General features: G+C 39.9%; 1 protein-coding gene across 1 annotated transcript in view; it reads left to right on the top strand.

The window, feature by feature from the left end:
* The window catches only part of LOC124280553 (leucine-rich repeat-containing protein 74A-like), a 520,775-nt gene that overhangs the window by 355,468 nt on the left and 138,485 nt on the right, over window positions 1-26,822 (top strand). Inside the window, 2 exon segments of the mRNA XM_046716499.1 lie at window positions 3,947-4,051; window positions 20,282-20,440. Of these exon segments, the coding sequence (XP_046572455.1) occupies window positions 3,947-4,051; window positions 20,282-20,440 (264 nt within the window).

The raw sequence follows: 26,822 nt of genomic DNA, 5'->3' as shown, positions 1-26,822 counted from the left end.
CAACAAGTGGCGAAGCTTTGAGACCTACGCTTTGAAAACAGGCTTCACAGCCATGAAAGCGACACACCCTCAAGTGGCGGACTATCTTTGTCACCTAGACAAACGAAGCGGTTAAAAGGGTCAACACTCTCAACATACCTAGCGGCATTGAGCTCAGTTATCACTATGAGGACGAGTGTAAAACTGTCTAAGGTACCAGAGTTACTGGCCTTACTACGCTCTTTTTAACTGGAGGACCAACAACAGAGATTTAAAGCTCCAGCTTGGGACCTCAACATAGTTCTACGGCATCTCACCAGGGACGCTTATGAACCATTAGATAGGACATCTTTTGAGTTCTTGACACAGAAAACTCTGTTCCTGATTGCCTTAGCAACAGCAGCAAGGAGGTCGGAAATACATGCTCTAGACTTTGAAAGGACACGATTTGATGAAAATCGAAACATCGTGCATATGGGAGTGAGATGGGACTTTATAGCAAAGAATCAACTGCCAGGTCTACCGGACAGACAATTCCACATCCCAGCACTATCATCAGTCCTTTGGCCACAGGATACACAGGACCTAGCCTTGTGCCCAGTAAGAGCATTGAAAGTCTACCTACAAAGGTCTAGGACCAGGAGACGAAAATTCAAGCGTCTTTTTCATCCCTATATCGGCAGAGACACAGACTGAGATCTCTCGCACTACGATATCAATATGGATGAGAACTGTCATTCTACGGGCCTACAAAGCAGCAGGACTTGATCCTCCAAGAGCCTCCAATCCACATGAAATTAGAGCTCTGGCGTCAACATTCGCTCTACATGGAAACTGCTCTATCACGACGATAATGGAGGGCTGCTTCTGGAAATCGGACATGGTGTTTGCCAACCACTACCTGAGAGACATCGCCACTGAGGACGTCTCTGGCATTCACCATTTCGGCCCACTTGTTGTAGCACAACAATTGACAGTTCCACAGAGGCGCTGAGACAGAGTCTCGCCCTTTTATCACATGACTTGCAAAAGCCTACACTCAGGAGAGTTACAGCTTTAGAGTCCATATGCACGTCTAAGACAGACTAGCATAAGTGATAAGACCCAGTACTTGTAAGGACGTACTCGTACATAAGAAGGGTCACTTCTCTACTTGATGCTTGCATCAAGAGATGGAGTTGCAAAAATCCACATAAAAATGTTAACAGAAGCAAGGACCAAAAGTTAACAATTGTGGTCCCCCCATCAGAGAAAGCTGGAAGTAAAGGGTTACAGCAGCAGCAGAGCCTAGCAGTAAATTGAAGTGCTACCAGGAAGTTCCCATAGGGGGGTATGCAAGACGTAAATCACCAATTGGAATCCAGAAGTGGCTTGACCCACCACCAAATCCGTCGGATTTTACAAGCAATAATACATGAGTCAGGATAAGGAAAAATATGTAATTTTCTGAGTTACATTGATATTTTATACTTATCCTGACTCATGAGGTAAGCCCTCCCAACCTCCCCGCTAGGCACTTTGGATTTCCCTGTAAATCAAAGTGTCGGGCTAGCAATTCGGAGAGAGTGAAGACGGGTGGCGCCGTTTTCCCGCCAAAACCGAGAGGGAGATAACTCGTGGTGAGTAGTGATTTCACTTCTGCTTTTTTGAAGGGAGCTTCAAAAAGGAGATACAAGTATTCCACTAACGTTCGGGAAAGGAAGGAGACAAGCAATAATACATGAGTCAGGATAAGTATAAAATATCAATTTTACTCAGAAAATTACATTTTTCCTTGATCGGAATAAAACTGTCCAGTAGAACCCCTTTGTTTTTTAGTTCAAGGACATTACAATCCTCATCCGTGATGAGATAGGGGTAGGTCAGGACCAGGTTAATAATCCAGTTTACTGAGATTCGATGATGGCTTCTCGTCGTTTGTACACGTTGTCTTGTAAGCGCATGGCGTACAAGGTGTTTCCCTCGCCAAGCAGATCGAATCCCGTCGTGTCTCCGAGATCAGCTAGCGTTACGTTGGGATGATGATGGTTCATCTGGTTTATATATGAGTCCCTAGACACCAGAGGCCGATTAATCGGCCAGGCAGTAGTCACGTCAAAATGAGACATAATTTTAGGAACCTACCTGACTTATGATTTATATATTAAATCTATCACATTTCACAATGTCTGAAAACACTTATTAAATTTCTTTTGATCATGTATTATCAGCAGAATTCAAATTATAAACTATTTTTTGCAATGTTATTGAAAACAACGATTCTCGGACACATGCTTTGGCAGCAGGTCCACAATAACATTGTCAAAGAGCAAAGTATCAATGTTTAGAGAAAATCATTAAATAAATTGAATAAACTAATGGATAAAATCAACAACATCATTAATAAAAGTTGTCAAACGTACATATAAAATTACTATTTCCATCTTTTTGTGCGATCATGTAATGTAAGTCAGGTCACTGACAAGTGACATCTCAGCTCTCGCTGCCTCAATCTTCACGCTCGTACACAATGTTGAATGCGAAAATATGTACATGAAGTATTTTTGTCACAGGTCATAACCTAGCATGATACGTCCAATAAGTTCCATAATTTACATATAGGTAGCGATTTCTTGCTTAATATGTTCAGAATAGCATTATTTTACCAAAACTTTCATCTAAATCTAAAAGATTTCGTTTACGAGGATGGTATCCATTGCCGTAATATGATTGGCTGCCTTATGTCACGTGTCTGATTTTGACCAATCACGACCCTTATAGCAGACTGTGGCAAAAAAGCGTTGTTAGAAACCAATCTTTATCCAATAAAATCGCTTCTTACAACTGTGAAAATACTCTCGGCAAGGGTACAGTGATATTGTTGATGTTCAGAGCTTTCAAACGATACCCGACATCAAACGATTCGCCTCTCATGTTAACCATACGAAGCTCAGAAAAGTTTTATGTGGATATTGGACCACAGGTGGCGATATTGGTCTAGATGTTTCACCAATATGGGAGTGTCCACAGTTAAAGTCAATTTTGTTAAATCACCGCCTTTGGGTTCATTTTCTTGTTGTTGGAGTGGTTGCGCCTGTTGGCCTGTCATCACCTGATTCATCCATAAAGTTTGTCTTTATCTAAATGGAAGAACTGCTTCATATTATTAATAACTGTAAAATAACTCATAAACACTATTCACTGCTTGGTAGACTCCAACTTGGGGGCTAAACAATAAACTCAATGCAATCCAAATCACACACAGAAAGGACCTCACATCATTACAAACACTAGCAGTAACACATAACACATCATATCTAAATTCTCTTTTGTTGTATGCAATTAGTTGCGTAAGTTTAAGTTGTATACAAGAAAGCATTCACATAGGATTGAGTAACATTCAACTTAGATCTTTCAAGATCTTTGACCCAAAATTCAATGCATGACTTTCCAAAGCCATTTTTAGTGTGTTTATAAAGAGCCAACACTCAATAGTTTTGATTAAGATGTGAAAATGGGGATAATGTTGTACATTATCTTCATTTAGATGTCATTTATTGAACTGCTGCTTTAAATAAAAATAACTTTTAGTAGCCACTCATATAAGGCATTTTCTTGCCAAATCTAAAAATGTAGTGTTTGTGTGTGCTTGTTGCATTTTGAGTTTTAAAAACATATTATTTTCCAGATTTTTGTTACATTGCCTGTTGTTTCATAACATTGTGAAAAGTAACCAAAAGAATTGGACAAACACAAATGTCAAAACTAAGGATTTTTTGCAAGGCTGTTCTATGTACCTATTTTCACTTTATTGAATTATGAAACTTCAGACAGTGAAAAGCAGAAGAGATTGACCATAAAGGCACCCAGTCTGACCTCCATGCCACTCCCAACCTGGTTCAAAGCTTAAAATAGTGTCAATAGAGTCAATAATTGTGGACAATAGAGAGTGACCACGTAAAATTAATAGGTATTCTAATTTTCTCAGGAGCTGTCCATAAATGCCTCCAATTTCCGGACTATCCACCAACTGGAGGAAGCGAAGAACATCATCATCCTGCATGGAGGAGTTGGGGGATACCACAGACATACGGTTGGTTGCGTTTGTGTCTGCACTAGAACTTCCTGATTGAACTAAACCACCTCTTTGCTTTTCTATATTGTTTCCTGTTTGAATACAAGTTAGCAAATCTTGACCCAAGTCAAGCCACCTAGTGTTAAAAATTGTAAGTGTATTCGATGTAACCCTACAGTTTTTTTGGGTGAAAAGTGTATCAACCACTCCGTATATTTTTACAAGTGTATTTCCACAACTTCAACAAATGTTTTCCAAAACTTGAAAAAAGATGATATACCAACGGATACGTGGGTTCTTATAGTGCACAGGGTTGTGTACTGTACACTAGGGGTTGTGACAACACTGAAAAAGTCTGCACACAAAGTTGACTCCTAGGTTTTTACACCCGGTAGGTGGGCTTGATCTCGACATCTGAAACCTCGCTGGATCACTAGCCTGGCACCTTAGCCAGCTCACCCACTGCACCCTTAGCAGGGATGTGCAACAGACCGGCCACGGCGACAACGAATGCCCACAAGTTTTCACCAAACCATGTCACCCTTTTCGATAATAGGCCTAATAACCAGGAGAGGATACTACCAAGGATCTCGGGGAGGGCTTCCGAGGCTTCACCCGCCAGTTTCGCTAGGGCTTCTCCCAGGGATTTGAAATGTTTTCAAACATTCTGTTAGCTAATGTGGTGTCTTCGGTCAATGGTTTCGCGATTTCGACTGATTTGAGAACGAAAAGCGCTTCTTGGTTGATGGAATCTGCTTCTAATCGGGACAATCTTTCGTCTTGCAGGTTACATAATCTTTCTTTGATACGACATCTGCTGATCTCGTCATCATCATCGTCTGCATGTTCGAGTTTTCTTTTTTTAAGAGTGATATGTTCGTCGAGCGCGTCCAGTTTGGTGATGTTATTCACGAACGGTCTGTGCATGGTTTGCATGGCCTTGTCTAGACCTTGCAGGTCCCAAATGGAAATTCTGATAATGTATCGTGGAGTGTGGTCATTATTTTGTCAGGCGTCTGGCACTTCCTTGGCACATTGTAGCACATCTCTCAACTCGTCTCGATCTAGCGCACCGCTGTGCCACCAAACCCGGTCCACACTGTTTGCATTGTTTTGGTGGTTTTCATGGAAAGTTTTGATCAAGTCAAATTGGATGCCAAGACGATTGGCTTTCTCGTGTGTGCATTCATGAGATCGACGTCCGGAGTGGCTTTCAGTCGCAATATCCCTTTTTGATCATTTTCGAATTAAGAATAGTCACGACCAAGAGGAGCGTGGTTTTCTTTTTCCTGTATGGTATTGCAATAATCGTTCACTTTCGTCTGTAAAAGTTCATCGCTTACCCTGTCACCCATGAATGAGGTGTCCAAGGGTGTGTCCAAGTCATATATAAAGTCATCCATTCCGTACTCTTAGGCTATCTTTTATATTAAACTTAAAAAAACATGGCTAGACAAATTCACAAACAGTATTCAGAATGTTGGCCGTCTTGTACAATCGCGTGCTGCATAATCGGAAGATCACCAAGGATAAAAGCGATATGTTGTAGAACATCAATCTGAACACGCCCGCCCAGTTGATGAAGGGTATTTTGAACATTCCGGAAGAAGAATTTTTCCCGTTTCGAAGAGACAACGAAAAGTATTGGAACCCTGAGATCACCAAAGTGGAAGTCATTATAGAAGGCATGCCCGATCAGCTGATCAGTCAAGGCATGAGAGCCTACCAACCGTGGGACGAGATAAAAAAATTACCGGTGATCAAGCACCCACCAGAAATTATTGCGGAGGATCTCGGTCTCGCAGATGTGACGATCGGACAATACCTCACTAGCAAGTACACGCTGTGGTTGGACATGCGATCCACGGACGATGATCAGCTTCACGGCAGCAATTGCCGAATCGAACGAGGAAGCAGGGGGATCACGAGCCAAATCACCAAGAAGACTCAAGCTGCTGGTAAATTAAACCTATATTTGTACATGATATTTGTACGTGCGCAACTCATTGTACGAAACAGAAGATTCCGGCAAGCCATGTATTGAGCAATGCACAAAGCATTGTGCTATTGAGGTCCCCCTGGTGCCACATTGCACCATCATATGCAGTCGGTTGTGGAAAGACAGTTTTTGTATTGGATATGCTGGAAGGGTATTATCGGATGTTTTCAATCTCATCGTCATGCTTTGCTGTACTTTACGTGTCAATAAAACATACACGGAGAGAGCCTGGGTAATGAACGATGCGGTGATGCAGGACCTGTTGAAAGCATTTTACGACAAGTTCAAGGGAGAATCGACGCTGTTCATCATAGACAAGTGCAGCACGAATAGAGAAATCAGCAAAAAAATAGACATGTTGTCGTATTTAGCATTCTCAGGCCGTTTATATGAAACAGCATTTGGGTGCTCACACAAAAATTCAACTCAGTACTGAAAGACCTCAGAGAACAGATGCATTGGGTCGCCTTATTACACTGCAAGGATAGGGATTCGTTCGAGGAATGGCTATGAGAAAACGATGTGATTCCCACCAAAACCGAGCGAGAACGCATCAGAAAATTGTTAGCTGAAACAAAACACGCCAAGCTTGTACAGACCAACCCGTGGCTTATCTGGTATCAGGTGGAGGAGGTTTGACGATGAGGTCGTCCCAGTACATGATAAACAGTCCCGCGAGATAATCGTAAATCACGTGTGCATCGGCAGGACGCTTGACGCCAAGCAAGTTGATTTTGCCAGGGAAGGGAAGCGAAGGGAAGATTTTGACACGAATTCGTTTTTGATCGAGTGTTACGAATCTAGCGGACGGCCTTAAAAAGTCGTGCGTGATTTCACGGATGGGGAACAAGCACATTTTATGCTTGAACAAAGCAATTATATTCTCGAAGTGTAAAATCCATCTGTACCCGAAAATTGTAATTGATCACGATTGGGTAACTGTGCTGTAGTGTTAATGACGTCGATAACTGCTCATTATCAAATGATGGTACCCTTTTGGGTCTTTGTGACCGAAATAGCAATTAATGGCTTTGATGTCGCCATGAGGCTCAAGTCAAACAATGACTTTCGTACGTGCGGTGTCATTGTATGTATGTATAAATAAATATTATAATAGCAAAATTCAAGCAAAATCGAGCAATGACAACATTTGAAATTCTCATTCTGTTTTACCTGACATTATGTATCTAATTCTCTTCGATCAAACGAACATAAATTATTTATTTATGTACAACAAAACACTTCGCATGGGTAATGCCTACCGCAGGTCACAGGCGAACAGGTTTATTGCGCAAAAGGAGTATACATAGAACCGACAGATTATTATAGTACGTATCCATCTCATGAAGTCTGCTCCTCCAGCCATCCCTGCAAAACAAGTTCAACAGCAGAAAAGACTACTTACACATGCATGAAGTATACTACAGATGTTTACGCAATATTATCAATATTTATTTGTTTAATTTTTAAATATTTATACACGTAAATTATACGTGTAATTATGTTAATATGAGAAAACCTAAAATACTCATCTCCAATTCCTTGCATCCCGACACAATTCCCCGCTTCAGGCCAGGTCACATCTCCACGTCGCTGCATGTCATGTCAGAACACACCAGGTAGGACCACTCCTCACCTTACATCAGAAGCTTAGTACTTCACTGCTGATACAGAACACAATACTGCACACATTAACCATTCGGCTTGTAATCCTCCATACGGAATAAAGATTCAATACTGAAACTTTCCTACATAACTTCCAATACACTTGACTGAAAAAAAAGCTGCTCACTGTGTAGTGCGAAGACCTCGAATGGCTAAACTCATATTCAATCTCACCACGTCACCTTCGTCACGTGGCTTCTGCACAACCCGCACGTGAAAAACACGCTCACTGCAGTAGGCAAGCTCTTAAACCCAAAATAAATTCATTTATGTTCTAATTTTCTTCGATCAAACGAACATAAATTATTTATTTATGTACAACCAAACACTTCGCATGGGTAATGCCTACCGCAGCTCGAAATTAAAAGACAGGGCAAAGAAACGAGAATCATTTATTACAGCCCAGGAAAGTTACAAGCCTAACATACAAGTGACACTCAACAACTCTTTTATGTCATCTTTAACATATCCATCTTTTGCCGTGTCGGAAACCCAGCGGCCATGTCTCTTAAACAACCGATCAGGTACACCTGCATTCGCAGCGGCTGTTGCTTCCCCAGAACGAAAACTATGCAAACCAAAACTGTTCACATCTATTCCTATTTCATTACATTTTTCCCTGAAAATTTCTCTTGTTCTCGTGTAAGAGATTGGCTTATTGCCTCTGAGAATATACTTCTTTTGTTTTTTACAATAATTCACTTGTCTGAACAAGAACTCATGGGAGTCTTCTTTGATATTTGCTAATAACATATAACGGCGAAGCATATTCACTGGGCAGAGTTGGGAATCAGACGCCGCAATCACAACAAATCTACCGTCTCTATACACGTCTGTCTTACTCTTTTCTATGAAAATACGAACATATCCTTCATGAAAAGAAATGTCAGAGCGCCTAATTACGGAAACTTCAGAAAATCTGAAAAAGCCAGCATATGAAAGAATGGACATTGTCAGAAAGAATCCTCTTTGCCAAATCTATCAACTAACCGTTCCAAAATACCAACATCTATAGGGTCTTTCTTCTTGACAGGGTCACTGTGACATCTCCTAGCTGCCTCTTGAATGTTCTTAATTAGGTCATGTTGACATGGATCTGGTAGACCCGGCACTCTGTGCGCCAATCTTATACCGTACACAGCTTTCATAATAACAGACCTTTTACCTGACTGAATCAATGACGTAAGGTATAAGCCTACATGAAAAGAATTTGCAGGCAAAACACTTATTTCTTTAAACCGTGAGGCCCATTTTTTCCAGCATGTAAAAGCTCTTCTATATTTTATAACTGTAGTATCTGCTTTAGATTTTAAAACTATATCAGGCATTTTCGTAGATAAGTCAACTAAATCTTGGTGCACCAGAGCATCTTTCTCTCTCCATATACCAACGGAAAACATACCTGAAAAGATATATAATCAATTGTTAAATCTGAGAGCTAACACGAACCCCTTGAAATTATTGAATATAGACTGCTTGCTCCCACCTGAGACAGCGCTGCTGCCACTAAACTGAATCATATCTGCAATGAAATTTCTGGGTTGACCTTCCAGGAACAACAAGGGCCAATATGGAGCGGATGGCCACATAGGCACCACTAAAGTAGTAGGAGCATTGCATGCTAAGATAAAATGTACAGTTTTACACACCAAATGTACAGGAGGAACTGCCCAGTTGTTCTCCCCATGCCACTGCTGAGTAAATGCATCAACTGCCTCCGTATCCAGTACCCACGATCTGGAATTAAACCTTTCTAACTTGGTATTCAAATGGTTAGCAAAACGATCTACAGAATGTGGCCCCCATCTTGCATCCAAGAGTTTGAAAACATTATCTGTAACTCCCCAATCATCTGAATCTTCATATCTACTCATGGCATCAGCCTTTTCATTTTCTGATCTGGGAATCCAGCTGAACTTTAACCTTATGTTGTACTGATTGGCTATCACAAAGATGGAGGTGGCAACTTGTTGTAGATGCTGTTTAGAACTACCACATGAAGCTACACGATAACATGGCTTACTATCTGTAAACCACTTTACAGTCTTGCCACTTAGAACCCTGGTAAACGCAATGAGAACTAATTCTATGGCCTTCATTTCTCTCCACGTCGAACTACCACGTTTCTCTTGAGAGTCCCACACATGTTGAAACACATGATCAGAATCTGCAACATAACCTCCACAACCTATGTCACTTGCATCTGTGAACACAGACAGCATAGGTTGAATAACAGTAGACAACACTCTTGGTTTTAGACTATGCAGGTTGTCTCTCCAAAACAGTAATTCATACACACAATGACAATTTTCTAACCTAAGAAATCTATCCCAGGAAGAAGCCTTATGTACCTCCGAATACATATGCCTTGTGAAAAGTCTACAAACATCGCCCAAAACTGGAGTAAGAGCTATAACCTTCCCTGCTAAAGCAGCTAAACTCCTTGCAGTGAACCTTGGCAAATCAGATGTGAATGCTGAAAAATTAGACACTATATCTTCTATTTTTTTGACAGGAATGGAAAGAACACTAGAATCTAAATTCCATGTGAATCCAAGCCACTCTAACTCTGCAAAAGGGTGCCATACTGACTTATCAACATTAACGACAAAACCTGATTGTTCCAGAGTATCTCTAACAATGTCTGAATGAAGAGAACACAAGTTCTTCGATTTAGCATAGCCAAAGCCATCGTCAAGGTACACTACAATATAAACAGATTGCCTTCGCCAATAAGTAACTAGAGGACGAATGCACTTAGTAATAATGTAAGGTGCAGATGTTAACCCAAACGGCAAAACTGTGAAACAGTAGTACCTAATAATGCTGTTAGCATTCCAAGCAAAACCCAAATACTGTTGTTGACTAGGATGTATATCAATGTGATGATAACCAGATTTTAAATCAAATTTAAACATAAAACCTGTATCTTGCACAAAATCCAAAGCTGTTTTATAGCCCTCAAAAACAATCTTTCTTTTGTAAACAAACTGATTGACATACCTAAGATCAAGGATAAGCCTCTTTTTGCCCGAACGCTGTGTAGCTACCGAAAGAGGATTAACAACAAAAGGGGGATTATCAAGCTCGACGATACAAGAGTTTTTTAAGAGTTCTTCAATAGCCTGTACAACGAAAGTATCGTTCCTCAATGCTGATTGGTTATTTTTAGAAAAGGATGGAGGAGGACTATCAACGAATGGAATGACATAACCATCAGTAATAGTATCGATTACAAACTGAGGGGCTCCAATATTAACCCAAAAGGAAACATGCTTCTTTAAACTGCCTTTCATGATGCACGAAGTGTTGGATTCAAACTCGTAAGACCTTAGTTGAATGAATTCAGAATCTAAGTCAGTACCTCCTAAACCTGCAGAATTATCAATGTCAAAATCTGAAGCACAGGTAGCATCCCTCTGTCGTATCTTGGTTTTATGGACTGCTGGCACCTGAACATCGGAACTGCAACTTCCCACAGAAACTCGACCTAAAACGATTTTAAAGAATACTCTCAGGAAAGGTACACACTGTTCAATTGACTAAAAGGAACAACTTCAGATATTACAGAAACACAATTACCTGAAGTGAATTCTCTACTTCTTGACAACTTGGTTGGACTGTATTGAATCGGAGCTGGCTGACTGGGCTGCACGTAGTGAAGCTGCCGCAGGACAGGAGATCCTCCAGTGGCCGAAACCTCCACAGAAGTAGCACTGCTGGTTGGGAGACGGACCTCGTTTGACCATGGGACGAAAAGGCTGGTTCTGACCGGCTGTAGAGTCCCTAGAAGCATCAACCATGCTAGCAGAAGAGACAGTAGCGCTAGGTGAAACATAGCTAGGTTTTCCTCTGGACCGGAACGAGGACGCACGTCGTTTACGGAGGGCTTTATTCTCAGCTTTCTCGAATCTACGTTCTTCCTCGGACCCAGAGGCAATATCGTCTCCCTCTAGTTCAGCTACGACGGCCCAGCCAGATGGTGAACAATCCACTAAGCGGATATACTTGTTCCTCCTCGAGATATCTGAAGAGAGATCTTGGAGAATCCCCACGCAATCAGAATACTTGCTGCTCTTAATGTATCTGAAAGCACTGTCAATCTTATCCAAACAACCAGCATTAGATTTATACTGAAGTTGGTTGCCTTTAAACCTAAAATTAGGAATCTCTGAATCTTTATGAGCCCTTTTGAACGCTGAGAATGGCCTTTCTTCACTCTCTTCAATAATGTCACGTTTAAATGTCTTTAGTTTGCAATCCATATAATCTTTAAATAATTGGAATGTTTCTTAACCTTCAATGGGTTCCTGCTGCTCATTCTTGTTAGGTGTATGAGAATCCTCCGAATGGTGTGAAGGGGAAACCGAATGGCGACTCAAATAGCAGAATGTAGACTGAAAAAAGATGCTTGCTGTGTAGTGCGAAGACCTCGAATGGCTAAACTCATATTCAATCTCACCACGTCACCTTAGTCACATGGCTTCTGCACAACCCGCGGGTGCAAAACACGCTCACTGCAGTAGGCAAGCGCTACCGTGTTTAACCCAAAATAAATTCATTTCTTATCATCATGTTTTGGTTATTTCATATTTTGTTATGTTAGATTTAAGAATCGATTGATGTATTATAAGATGGAGTGTGACGACCTACTCGAACACATGTTATCCAACACGGAGGCACCACACACAAACGTTGATGTGGACAAGTGGGAAAAGCTGGTGGCACTCGGCAGCGGCAAGGGCAAACAATACTTGGGTGAATTGTTTTACACTGAAGGTCGTTTAGTATGCTCTATATTCTAAAGCTGTAGGACATTGACCCGGTTACATCCCATCCGCAAGATGAACTGTCAGGTCGAAAGTGTTGCTCTTCATGAACTTTGTGTGCATACTTTTTCACAACCCCTAATGTACAGTACACAACCCTGTGCACTTAAAAGAACCCACGTGTCCGTTGGTATATCATCTTTATCAAGTTTGGAAAAACCACTGTTGAAGTTGTGGAAATACACTTGTAAAAATATAAGGAGTGGTTGATACAGTTTATCAAATTAATGTGAGCATTTTATTAATGCGAAAAATGTGTCTGTACTCTTCTCGCATTATTATAATGATGCATTTCCTTCTGACCATGTCTACTTAATAAAAGACAGAAAACGTAAATCTGTTGACGCTACACATTACACCAATACAGGTCACTTCCTCATTACAGGTATCTCAAACCACATGTAATTATTATCACTGGCTACAATCACTGGTCATTGTTTAACTCATTAAGCCCGAGAGCCCCATCACTACTCAACACCTGGAAGCCCTCACTGATTGCCCACTCTCTGTGCCGAGATTAATTAGTGCTAGTCACACCTGATTTCCCTGGCAGGTTTCGGGGATCACAGGAAACTGTCTAGTCGTACAAACAAGTCCTGATTGTTTAATTGTGTCGTAAAGATATATGTTGAAAGAAATCAGGTGTGAATACATGTCGTGTATTGCAAGCTTTATGTAATTTTATTGCAAGTTTCTCTTGTAGACCTTTTGTCGGCTTGTACATTTATATTTTATCACAATATGCATACACATGTATTCTTTGTATGTAACAGATGAGACACACGTTACCAAATTCTCTCTCTTATATCATTGTGTGAGGTTTAAATTTACAAAACATCTATGATAATGACATACTGTAAAGAAGAATTTGCTTTCATACTTTATAATCTTCGACGAAAATAGCGGTTTTGCCGATACATTTCTAGTGTTTACAATTATTTTAATGAAAGTACTATAATGCTAGTCTGTGACTAGCACAAAGCACATTCATAGCATTGCACTTTATTTCATACAGATTTAATGCAGAAAACATAATGCGACCATACAAACATACATATACAAAATGTGTACTCGACATATTCCTTGCATAGACATAAAACAAAGAGTCACGTGATAGGCGTCATCAAATTTCCCGAATAGAACGTTCGGTATCTCAACTGTTCAATGTAGTGGCTGGTCATATGTTATCTGCGACCAATCGTATCATGAGATACCTGTCACAGAGGAAAGGACAGGTGATGGGGCGTGGGCGAAAATTTCTGAAGAGCACGCTTTGGTCACTCAGCAGCTTGGATAGAGATTAGTTATTGGCTATATCCTTGACCAGTCGATATGCTGGGTTTCGGCTTTATCAACTCAAGCTATCATGTAACAGTTTGTGTATTGTAAACATACACACTGGTAACGATGTATGAAATATACACATAAGACAAATAGGAGTAGATAGTCACTTTGGCGAGTTTATTTGTCCTCATTTTAGTGTTTTTTGATAAGTAAAACAAAGCGATTGAAATCCAATCACTGAGTAGAGGTAGTATTTATTTTCATATACATTTTATGCACACAACTAGTACATAAAACATAATGGTTTGCTGTACATGTAAATATAATCTTCACCTTGATACGAATGACTATCCAAACTAGAGTACACGCATTACAGAATTCACGAGGTGACACTATACTGAATTATTATAGTGTATAAACTTGCAGTTGACACCCCCACCCCAATATTTATGAAGGTGGGCGTGCCTATATCTTTACTGAATGCAAACGAGGTTCATAAGATTACAGATGTGCATGCATGTATAAACATCACAGAGAGGGGCGTGACTCCATAAAGCAAGATGTCCAATGATATAACAGCGCATCTGTTTATTTTACACTTGTCACGGGACAAACCTTTCAACAAGGACGTAACTACATATGCATTCTACCGGAGGCTGTTATTTCAAGGTCGAAGAGGCGTTCAATTATCTCATTACTGTAATCTGCTTGAATGATTATAATGCATGTGTATCGATACCGTGTAACTGATATACTATCCAGCTTTTATTGACGATGGATCAATAGAGACTGAGTTGATTGATACACGTGATAATTGCACCGTATTTGATAAGTACACAGATCAAATAGAAACGTTTTACAGAATGCTCATGTAAATTGCATAGAAAACTGACAATTCAAATCAACATGAAACTTTCAACAGCTTGAACAAAAATACTTGAAATACCTTTGTATGGCTTACATGTGATAACTTATGATATTACTTCTGTCCATGTGTGACAATGTTTTGAATTACCAACTTACTGTCTTTTGTAACAAACGTAGTAAAACATTTCATTGTTGTAATAACACTGACATGTATATATGTATTCGATGCAAAGGCGCGACTTATCACTTTATATTCGCTTAGGTAACATTATGAACTTTAGATTATGGAAAACAACTAGTTACAATTCAGTAAACTTCAAATTGGTAAGTTCAATTATGTTTAATCTATTCGAGCTTGGATGTATAATTACTTGTGTTTATACATTATGTTTCAGTATATGAAACATGACAACGTAATGATGCCTAAAAAGTAAATTCAAACTATTCTATTGTGTTTGAATTCTTTGTATGTCCTTGAAATTTTGTATATTGTTTCCTATTTATTAGGTAGTTGAAGGAAATATAATTTTTAGTAACCTCTAAACCATTACATCTAATTCAATCAAGGTGCATACGAAGTATTTTAGTATCCATTCCCAAGGAAGAGTACCAGGCACTTACCTCTGTAAAACATCATAATCCCCTTTCTCGCCAACATGCGTTCATTTGCTAAACGCTGTAGAAGCCTATGATAATGATTAGCAAAACACTTTAAATACTCCTTCTGATTGACACTAAAGGTGGGATCTCTTGTAAGAAAAGCTAACATTTGCTCAGTACTGCTAAATTGTTTGAAATAATAGGTACAGTGCGATTTTTAAAAGTACAACACACATGTGCGTCTCGCTGAATAAGAGGTACTTTCTGTTGACGACTGTATGTGGCTCTTGCTGTGAGAAACTGCTAATTACCTGCCCCATAAACACGTCACTCGCTGTGAGGAGCTGATTAATTTGCCCCATATATGCGTCTCTCGGCCTTAATGAGTTAAAGGCACATCAGCCAGACCGGACATTCTCTAGCCACGTGTTTGTTGTACCTTGGTAGATGACTTGTGTCTTTCAAGTCGGATTAGGTTTATACATGTTGTCATAAGACAAGTAGTGGCAAGAAAGCATGTGATCAAACATGGCAGCGTAATCAAAACATCGTCAGCTTAACAAGCTCAATTCAGGTTATTTGGTAAATAACAAGTGTGCAAAGAAAAAGATTCAGGGTGTCACATTTTATCATTAACACAGATTCCTGAGCAATTTCCGTGGACTGGTTGTTGCTTTTGTTACTGTTTTTCTCCCGTGAGTACCCGGATGATATCCCAGAATCCATGACTGGTTTGTTACCTCTGCTGCGCCACCCTCATGCACAATTGATAGTATACGTATATATTGATCAACAAAGATAAATCTCGATAATCTTGATTTTGTTGTAAAATTATGTAGACTGTGATGAATAATTTGGTTTCTTATTAAAAACAAATTCACTTTAATAAAAATGCTGATTTTGATGTAAAATTTTTATTTCATAGTAATGCTGACTTTATAAAAATGTTACCATAAATGGATGTAGAATTTAATTTAAGAAATAGTTTGACCTTGAATTTGGTGAGAAGCCTGATATAATAGCATTGTTTGAAAGTAAGGCCAACTAAGTACATGGAGGAGTCTTGGGGAGAGTAGTGAGCTTGGGTTCACTACTAGTCAATCTGAATGTTGTATTAAATGGAATTATTTTGATAACAAATGAAAACATTTTAAGTTTAACCATCTGCCAGTGGTAAAAAATGTTAGGACTGAAATAACGAAGTCAATGTACGTCTTTATATTTTGTCCTATAATCCTAATTAGTTTATTATCAATTTGTATGCATTTTGAAACTTAATAAAATGCACACGATCTGCTTATACTTAGTGACTGAGTTAGTTGAGTTTTACGCCGCACTCAGCAATATTCCAGCTATATGGAGGCAGTCTGTAAATAATCGAGTCTGGACCAGACAATCCAGTGATCAACTGCATGAGCATCGATCTGCGCAACTGGGAACCGATGACATGTGTCAACCAAGTCAGCGAGCCTGACCACCCGATCCCGTTAGTCGCCTCTTACGACAAGCATTAGTTACTGAAGGCCAATATTCTAACCCGGACCTTCACTGGTCTTATACTTAGTGAATTTATAACATGACTGTAATATCTAGACATCTTATAGATTGCCAACGTGTATCATATTTCACACACACGCCCTAAGTGCGACCTAGAGTACGTTGTCTGACTCATTACTCTTCATGGAAAAAAAATGATTCTGTTGAATGCCATAACAAATAAATAAAAACAAAATGCAAATATTAAAACATATATATGTGTGTTTTCATAGTACACCTGAAGAGCCGTTGAACGGGGAAAGATCTTGTGCAGATATAAAGGAGATTTGGCAAGAAGAAATATCTGGACTCATATTTTTTATATTTATATATATACACACACAGCAAGAGAGTAGTAATCGCTGTATTGCATGCAAGTTTGATTGTCTGAAAAAACAAACTGATGGGCCGACACTGTTTTCAGGGTATGATCGGATAGGATCTAGGAAATATATATAAGCATTTGCTGTGTACTTAGTAAAAAACTGTATATACCTAAGTAAAATTTCAGATTTTGTTAGCAATGGCAAAGTGGGGTTGTTTAGTTTATAGATTCATTTATATCAAATGTGTGTTTTTGATATCATAGCATACGTAATAGACATCATATTTTTACATGATTAAATATCGAGTTAAAAAACACAGAAAAAGGATCAAATTGGATCAGTCACTATACCATCCAAACGTTTGAAAATCTGAAAAAGCCTACACTGCTGGGATACTTTATTACAATCAGACAAGAACTGTAGGGGATATTTTCAAATAACGGCATCTGATGGGCATCCATCCTAATGTCCCACTGATTAGGTTGAAGAAATTCTGCCAAGGTGGACAGTAGCAGGGTCCCCGTGTCCGTCACGGTCGAGGGAGCAGGGGCTGACCAGTTTGCAGCTAGGTTTCGTAATTAGACTGTTGGCTGGAAACATTAATCACTCTGGATCAGTGGCCCTTTAAAGAGTTCTGATGGCAAAGTGCAAACTGCTGTAGTCAGTGTTGGAGACCAAACAAACCTGAGACCTGTATCCCATCTGGTAAAGATACCAAACGTGAATGACACAAACTGATACTGCAACTGTTGAAGCAACACATGTCTTGAAAGATTAACTGAAGACATTTCTGTACATTTTATCAGGATCTGACATTGGTTCATCTCAAAGTTCCTACGTGATATTGATGGTGAGAAGATGTTTTCCAGAGTTGCACGATGCTGATTTGATGCATGAAATAATGAAGCTTTCAAGAAACCAAATTTGTTTAATATTTTTTCTTTCTATTGACATCACATATTAAAATGTGTATTCACTAGTCAGCCTCATACACATGGCAGTTTGGCTGCAGTTTTTTATTATTTATCTTTTGTTATGATATGCAGTTTCTCAACTCCCAATTAAGGTGGGGTTTTTTCACAAAAAAGCAAGAATAGCACTAAACAAACCATTTGAGATGCAGAGTATAACAAATTTTGAATCCACAAAAAGAAAAGCTGTTCAATACTTCAATACCCTCAAAGCTTGAGGGTTGTTTCTCCTCATCTTTGTTGTTAAGGTAGCTAATGCGAAAAGTCTTTACAAATTGTATGTATTATCTCAAAACAGAAGTGATGTTTTAAAGGTGGTTGGAGACGTTGGCTTTTTTTTTTTTTTTTCTTTTTTGGAGCACCTTGAGAATACAGCACCACAACTTCTCGTGAGGACGATCTCTGCCGTAGGTCACATGTCATTAAGACAAGCAACCAGTTTGTGAGAACCCGTCGGATGCGAACCCGCGACCTTCGGATTGTTAGCTCGACAGCTAACCGACTGAGTTACGTCCACACTGTTGCACAATGTGCAAATTTATCGAGTCATTCCTGTGACGTCACGGAAGTGAACGGAAAGAGTCGAATAGGTCACGGACAATTACGAATGCTACGGGTAGACTTGGTGTCTCGTGATTTTATTCTCTGGACAATTGCCGAATGGATCCGATGCCATTTGGCACACTCGTCCCATTCCGTAATCTACAAATTAACGTGTGGCGTGGAATGAGCCGATATGCCTCAAACTGAAAAGGGTTGTTGACGTCAGGCGTCAGGCGTAGATTTCACGGTGCATGCATGAATGACGCGCATTTATATAAATCGGTGATTTTGTGACAGAAAAGTGATGTAGGGAACACTGTAAGGATAATGTGGATCGCACTAAGGAACGATGGAGACATGAGCATGTGTAGTGACGGCACGAGGGTGAGTTAGCCTTCGAATCATTACTGAACAAAATTTATGTTGCGTGTGAAAGAGGCTTGAGTGCAAATTCCAGGCCAATTTCCATTAGCCCAAAATTTCAACATTAACCCATTTCATAATGTACTTTCGACGTTTTTGGTTTCCCGTTTTTGTGTGAAAAAAAAGTATTAAAATGCAAAAAGGAAAAACAACAATGGTACTCACGTATTACACCGGACATGTACCTGCTATATTGGATTAGGTCCCTAACCCTAACCCTAAACCCTAAACCCTCAGCCCTAACCCTTACCCTAACCCCTTGAAATATTCCTAATAAATAGAATGCATTGACCGAACCACCGGACATGTACCTACTATATTGCATTAGGTCCCCAACCCCAACCCTAGCCCTAAGCCTAACCCTAACCCTAACCCTAACCCTAACCCTAACCCTAACCCTGACCCTAACCCTAACCCTAACTCTAACCCCAATCCCTTGAATTAATCATAATAAATAGAATGCATTGACCGAACCGGCACGAACACGACTGACGTGTCTAGTGTAATGCATTATTACCGCTTCGAAAAATAAAATACTAATAAAACACTTTTCTATGTAATGGTGCAAATTACTGAATGACAAAAATATATATGTAAATTAAAAAAATTACAAAATACAAAATACACAAAACATAACACCTCAGCAGCCCGTAATACAAATAAATATGAGCGTATTGGTGAAAAAAGAAAAATATTTCAAACTGGTGTTTGGAAAATATTGCGCATCCGCCGGTATACAACTACTGGAAACTCTCAACATCGTTGGGCTTATGCAATGACATAGCTCGTAGAGATGAAACACCAGTGAGCGGAGCTTATACGCACTCGCTGAGCCAGACAACCGTGTTGCCCTGCAGGCGTCATAGGGCATTGTATCGAGAACGTGCTTTCGAACAAAATCACATTACATTACGTAAAAGGGTATTATGACGTATTTTTAAAGTTTGTGGTGCTGTATTCTAAAGGTAGGCCTCTTTTTTTTTGGGGGGGGGAAGAGGAAGAAGTTTCTTGTATTTTAAGCATAAATAAAATATAAAGTTACTTAAACATTTTGATGTTACATGCTCTATTACATCAATTTGGATATACAATATGTAACATTCATAATGTTGCTTTCGTTTATATTTGAATGGTAATTGTTCTGTTGTAAATTTGTTCCAATTTAAATTTTGACCTTTATTTTACAGAATACTTTCAATTTTTAGGTTTTGTCAAGTGTTCTAAAACTGTTCGTCCTCTTCTCACATGAACACCACGGCCACTTGGAGAATGCCTTCTATCAACAAGACAAGGACAAGAGTGGTGTTTTGACTACTGATGAGATGAAATTCTGTCTGAAAGAAGCAGGGCTGAGGCTCACATCAGTAAGAAATGTTTACACAACTTTGACAGCAGCATACAAATATGCAAACATTTTCAAGAGATGAATGACCTTGATGCAGGTTTATAACAATATCCTGCACCTTTCTTCTAGTTTGTTCATGACATTGATTGAAAAATGTACTCGTTCTGCTAACTGCAAACTCCAACATTTTCTTGTTTAGCTTGTAAATTGCAAACCACAAAAAAAGGGATGTATGTAAACATGGATTGTGGATTCTCACATGTTGTTCATGGCTTAACCCATTCAACACCGGAGGCCGATTAATCGGCCAGGCAGTAGTCACATCAAAATGAGACATAATTTTAGGAACCTACCTGACTTATGATTTATATATTAAATCTATCACATTTCACAATGTCTGAAAACACTTATTAAATTCCAATTGATCATATATTATCGGCAGAATTCAAATTATAAACTATTTTTCGCAATGTTATTGAAAACAACGATTCTCGGACACGTTTCGGCAGCAGGTCCACAATAACATTGTCAAAGCACAAAGTAACAATGTTTAGAGGAAGTCATTAAATAAATTGAATAAACTAATGGATAAAATCAACAATAGCATTCATAAAAGTTGTCAAACGTACATATAAAATTACTAGAGCAGTAGCGGCAGTGTCCCGAAACGGGCAGTACTCGGAACATAGTTAACACTTAAGACAAACATATAAAATTTACAGCTATTGACAAAAAAAAGCTAAAGACATAAAATATCGTAGTAGTAATAAGGTGACGTATGTATGTTACGTGTTTATCATGTCTACATAAAATTAACTTTTCTCCTACTAAATTATAGGTACCACATTTTTCATGTGAAACCCCTGCCATCAAACGATTCGCCTCGCATGTTATTCATACGAAGCTTTGAAAACGGAGGTATTTTCCATTGTTATGTCATGTTACCGAGCGGAAAGCCACTGATATCATGAAATAGGCGACCATACATATTATGTAAGAAATCTTTTTATAATAATTTTCTGATTACGTAAAAATGAAAATATAAAAGAAAAAGGCACGGGGATGATATGACATGTCACAAATTGAAAAAAAATAGCCATAGTTTTTTGCTTCTTTCGTGGTTTATCTGGACATTATAAATGTAAGCTTGCATTTTCATTAAAAAATAAATTTATTTAAGTTGAAGTTGTATTATTTGAATAATATGATACAAATAAATTTCATATTTATCAACCGTACGATTAGATCTTTTAAATGGTGTATGAGAGGTAGTAGCAGTAACGTTTTACAAGCTTATATTTTCCTTCCTAAACATAGGCTTCATCTAGTACCTTAGAGTCTCTGTGAACTCGGTGTCATGGCAGTAAATGCCTCCGGTTGAGTGGTGTTGAAAGAGTTAAGGACCATCCACCAAAAGTGTGGAACACATTGTTATGGTCGCCTGAGTAATGGCGTGCTGGTTGATATGAGGCTTTAGCTCTGCAAAGAGTCTGAAGTCACAAGACTCTAATTACAATTATATTTACAAGAACAGAATGGCATGGGGTGGCCACATTGAGTCTAAAACCCTTCTAACATTTTGATTTCCTAACTATTATTTAGAATTGAAACAATAAAAAAGATTACGATTCGTTCATGATACAAAATGAGGTGTGCCCTATAATACCCAACAATAAATTAAATGACAGTTCATTACCCTAAGGCAAGTAAAAACAAAATAGTAAGGGGCCTTCATGCACCAGTGGCTGGTTACAAAGGGATTAAAATGTTATGCAGAAATTAGGAATGACAGAAAAAAGAAATCAGCATTCAGTCATTTATTTAACATTATCATGTCTGACTTTGACTTTGTATTTGGCTAACAGTTGTGATACGGCTTCCATGACATCGCATCCCGGATCAACTTGCAGCTCAGCAGGCCAGGTTAAGCGACTGCGTGTGTGTATATGTTCGAGTGTTTTCGCGACTTCAGCCAAATCTTTCGTTGTCTTTCGCCTCTTTGTAGCAACTGGCGACATCCACGACGGTCAGGGTATACTTGTACGCTTTGCGTCTCACCCTGTGTCATGTTGTAGAAACAAGAAGTCGGTACATGTCCTTGGTACGGATTTCCGTCAGCAGCGAATCCATGTCCGTGTACACTACAGCACCTTGCACTGATTGCCGTACTGCGTTTTGAGTTCGTTGTAATAAAAGTCGTACATCAGGACAAGCCCATGATGTGGGTCCCACGTAAACGGGTTGGTTGAATTTGATGTGGCTTTTGTTCATGTGCAGCGCTGCCAAGTCGCCGGAAAATATCTTGTTTCGGACCAGCTTCATGTTGACTCGCTTTCGGAGGTGTTCCATGGTTTACTGAACACCGAGTTGTTCATGAGTTGGTGGCAAGTTTTCGCAGATCCGTGTTCATTTGGATGTACGGCTCCATCCACTGCCGTTGATCGAATCGTAGAGCTCAGTGTATTTTCGTCAGCTTCATTACCAACGACGTGTACAGCTGCGGGTTTCTGTAGTGCACAATGTACTTTTTCTTGTTCATCAAGTTGGGCATGAGTTTGCCTTTTTTGCCTAGCAGGTGTTGCTGGTAGCTGGACAGCCACTCTCAGGAGCCACAGGTAGCTGTTGTGTTGCTGATGCAACACGGCGGGATAGTCCAAGTTGACTCCGAGTATGTAGCTGACGTTCGAATCCGGAGTGATGCTCGTGACATCGCCGATCTGCATGTCGGTCACCCACTCTAATCCTCCGGTGGGTAAAGGTTGGCTCATGCCCCAGCCGTACAGGTTGTTGGCATCGAGGTAGAGTATGCGCTTGCTCGAGTCGTAGCCGTCCACATACTTGTTGTTGGCATGCCGCCTGGTGGACATCAAAATCGTCCTCATCGTCAGTAATCGTCCTCATCGATGAGTCGGTCTAGTGATTGTTAAAACGGTCCATGGGAGGTAATCGCGTTTCCGTGAACCTGGACCAGTCGTCCATGTACTCGTACGGATAAACATCCTTTCTGAGCAGTATCGATTGGTTATGTGGAAGGAATCGGGGTCTTTGGCTTTCACCAGGTTCTCCAGCGAGGAGAGAAAGAACTGGAAGCTATCTATGAACTTCAGTCCGTCAAGCGCCAACGAGATGTATTTCTCCTTGATGTTGGGATTGATTTTCAGTGTCAAGTTGCACGCGTTGTGCGTGGTCCCTCTGTAACAGCCATTCACATGGCAGTGATCTCTTACTGAATCACCATTGAGCGGTTGTATGCACATGTGGCAGTGAGTTGCGTTCTCGTGAGCTCACCAGTTGCACCATGTCATGCGCATGGGGATGATTCTGGACAAATTTCTCCTGATGATTTTTTCCTCGCGTTGCAGGCAGGTGAGAAACTTTTCGGCTGCGTCCGGACCTCGATATATCACGGGAGGATTCATTTTCCCGTCGTATCAGACCACCACCAGTTATAAATCTACAAATTCAACTGCCTGAGTCCCGGGAATCACTGAGGTGAATAACTTTGAGTCCCTCAGAACTTTTATGAGTCCCTAACAAAAATTAATGCCACAAATATTATTCAAACTGGTTTATTGTTACTATAGGTTGCACAGGTGAGTCTGACCGGTCTGGGATATTTCACAGAACAGAGCTGGTAGTACCTAAATCGCAACAAATGGAGACTCTTCCATTTTAACTTGTAGTTCATACCCTATCACATCAGACACAGATGTTAACAGATCACTGGCAGTGGTTGGAGAATCATAGTTGATTTTACCTTCCTTGAGATTTAATGTCTTCGTTTTCAAATTCATATAAAAAGTCAACAAAACGTTTAAACTTTGTCAGTGGGATGTTTTCACAAGCTAACCAATGAACAGATTTCATCAAGGCGACAGCTGCTTTGTCTTGTTTTTCATAATACATGCAGTTGCAACCTGGAAATCATCACAAAGTTTTGGAGCCTGAACGGACAGTTTATTATCATTATGATGAGATGCCTGGTCAAAGTTATATTTTTAAAATTTCTGCATTTAGCATCTTGTGTCATACCATCTTCTTTACCATTTTCAGTACATAGTTTACAAAAATATTAAATCACCTTCCCTTTCATAAGTCAGCCATAACCGATGAGTATTCGGCCAACCTGACAGAAATGTTTTCTGACAGTATCGCCCGCTCCTGGGCAGAGCATTCACTCGATACCCTTATCTCAGTTTTGTGAACTTAACAGCCTTAGTATCTATCTGGGCGGCATGTCGACTGCTATATTATAAAAATAACAGCAGGGCTCTACTAGAAACATAAAAAAGTTACTAGCCAGACCCATGTAATTTCACCATAATATTTTGTGAATAACAATTCCAACCAAAGTTTTGTTTTATTTCTTCACTCTGTTCAGTGATTCAAAAACAAATTACATCAAAAGAAAGATGCCAACTGGAAGCCACTTTAACAAGTATGAACACAAATAGTAACTGTCTTACTTTAATTATTAACATTGAACGAATTATATCATAAATGTCATCATAATTATAAATGAAATGATTCATTTAATGATTACTTTTCCAGGACTTGAAATTCAGAACCTTAAACAACAGAACGACATTCTAGTTCAGCAGAACTTTCACCCTGTCAGATGTCACTTTTGCTTTCAAATTACATGCAGATAGATTTAACAGTTGTTCAGTTACTGACTAAAGCTTCCTGCTTTTCTCTAACTGGTACTGAGAGCTCAGATTTGTCTTCACACTGTGGATTCAGAGTCACAATGTTCATTGACCAATCAGTTTGTCTTGAAAAACCTCATTTGCATATCGCTTACCTCCCTTAGCGTGTTTGCGTCTATTTATAGTGTAAAAACTAGGTTAGTAGCTTTGCACATGCCTGAGCAAGGAATCTTGGGATCTCATTTGCATACCGCTTACCTCCCTTGGTGTGACCTAGATGTCTATTTTTGGAAACGCAGAAATGAACTGAATATCATGACGAATGAAAGCTGCGATCGTTTTAAAAATAATGTGTAGTTATTAGCTCAAGTCAATTATTTGAGAATGGAAGTTAATCTACGAAGATTTAGCCATGTATACTTTGATATTGCCTCTCCACAAAGATAAACATTAGTGTTTCATCAAAAGCTTCCGTCCAAGAGGACTCACATGTAAAAAAAATATGAGTCCTGTCAGAATTTACTGCTTCAGAGACGAGGGACACGGGGGTAGATTTATCCCTGCACCACGTACCCCAACCCACAGGCCTTGTGTTCTTGCATTTTGGAAGTGAAACTCGGTGGTCGGAGTGTCGGCGTGGTCGACGTTTTTGATGAGGGCCTCGAAAACGGCATAGATGACATAGGGCACCGGATTTGTTTCTTGTGGTTGACGAATGTTAAGATCTTGTCATATTTCCTGGGCATGTTGATCCCGATCGCCGGTTGCTCTATGCTCAAGCTGTCCTATATATTCATTTATGAACATGACACTGCCGGGAATACGAAGCGGCGAATCCTATTCAACTGCTGCACACGATTGATAACGCATTGGGTCGACTCAAGGTCGCCTTGTGCGATATCACGTTTAACCCGCAATGGACTAACATCAACGGCACCAACAACAAGCTCTTCGTCGACAAACAGCCACACATGCTGACCGACGGTTGCTACAGCATGTGCTCAACAACGAAATCTTCAAACTGCTGGGAGCCGATCTCAAGCTGAACGATTCCAATGGCACGGTCGTGCTATCAAACAACGGGGAAGACAGCTTGAGACTCGGACGACCTATGGCCAGAACGCTTGGGCTGACGTCGAGGTTCGAAATACTGCTGCAAACCACCGTGTTGGGCACGTAAATGCCCGACCAAGTTCCCTATCGCGAGCTGTGTGTTCATCACAATCAGATAAGCACGATGCTTAGAGCCGTGCCAGTGAAAAAGGAAAACTACAACTACAGCAGAATCAAGTCATTTCCGTCCCTGCAGTACAAGAAAGTAACCCGAGGCACAATCACGGAATTAAAAATATCCGTTTTAGGTATAAATCACGAATCAATACACATAGGATATCTCAGCACAATGCTGCACGTAAAACAATGACGCAAGCTTCGGGTCCCGGAACCACGCAATGGGTCAGAAAATGCGCCACCCTAGCGATCTCGGACCTCGGGGACACGCGAGGATTCGACAAAGCCAGAATCGAAGGCAGGCTGTACGCCTTGCAACTGAAAAATAGCGTCTACAAACGCACTAAAGTTCCCTCTAACCCAGGAGGTGCTTCTGCTAGTTACCTGGGAGATTTAAATGATGTCGAGACCAGAGATAAAATCGTAAACAACAAATGGATGTTGATCTTGCCTAAAATTGACTGGCTGCTCGATATCAATGTCATTTACCTTTCATGTAATAAGGATCATTATTTAACGAAA

The sequence above is a fragment of the Haliotis rubra genome, unplaced genomic scaffold (genome assembly GCF_003918875.1).
Source record: "Haliotis rubra isolate DU_JTF1 unplaced genomic scaffold, ASM391887v1 Scf27, whole genome shotgun sequence".
NCBI lineage: Eukaryota > Metazoa > Mollusca > Gastropoda > Lepetellida > Haliotidae > Haliotis > Haliotis rubra.
The sequence above is the reverse complement of the archived record's forward strand: the minus strand, read 5'-3'. Positions and strand labels throughout refer to the sequence as shown.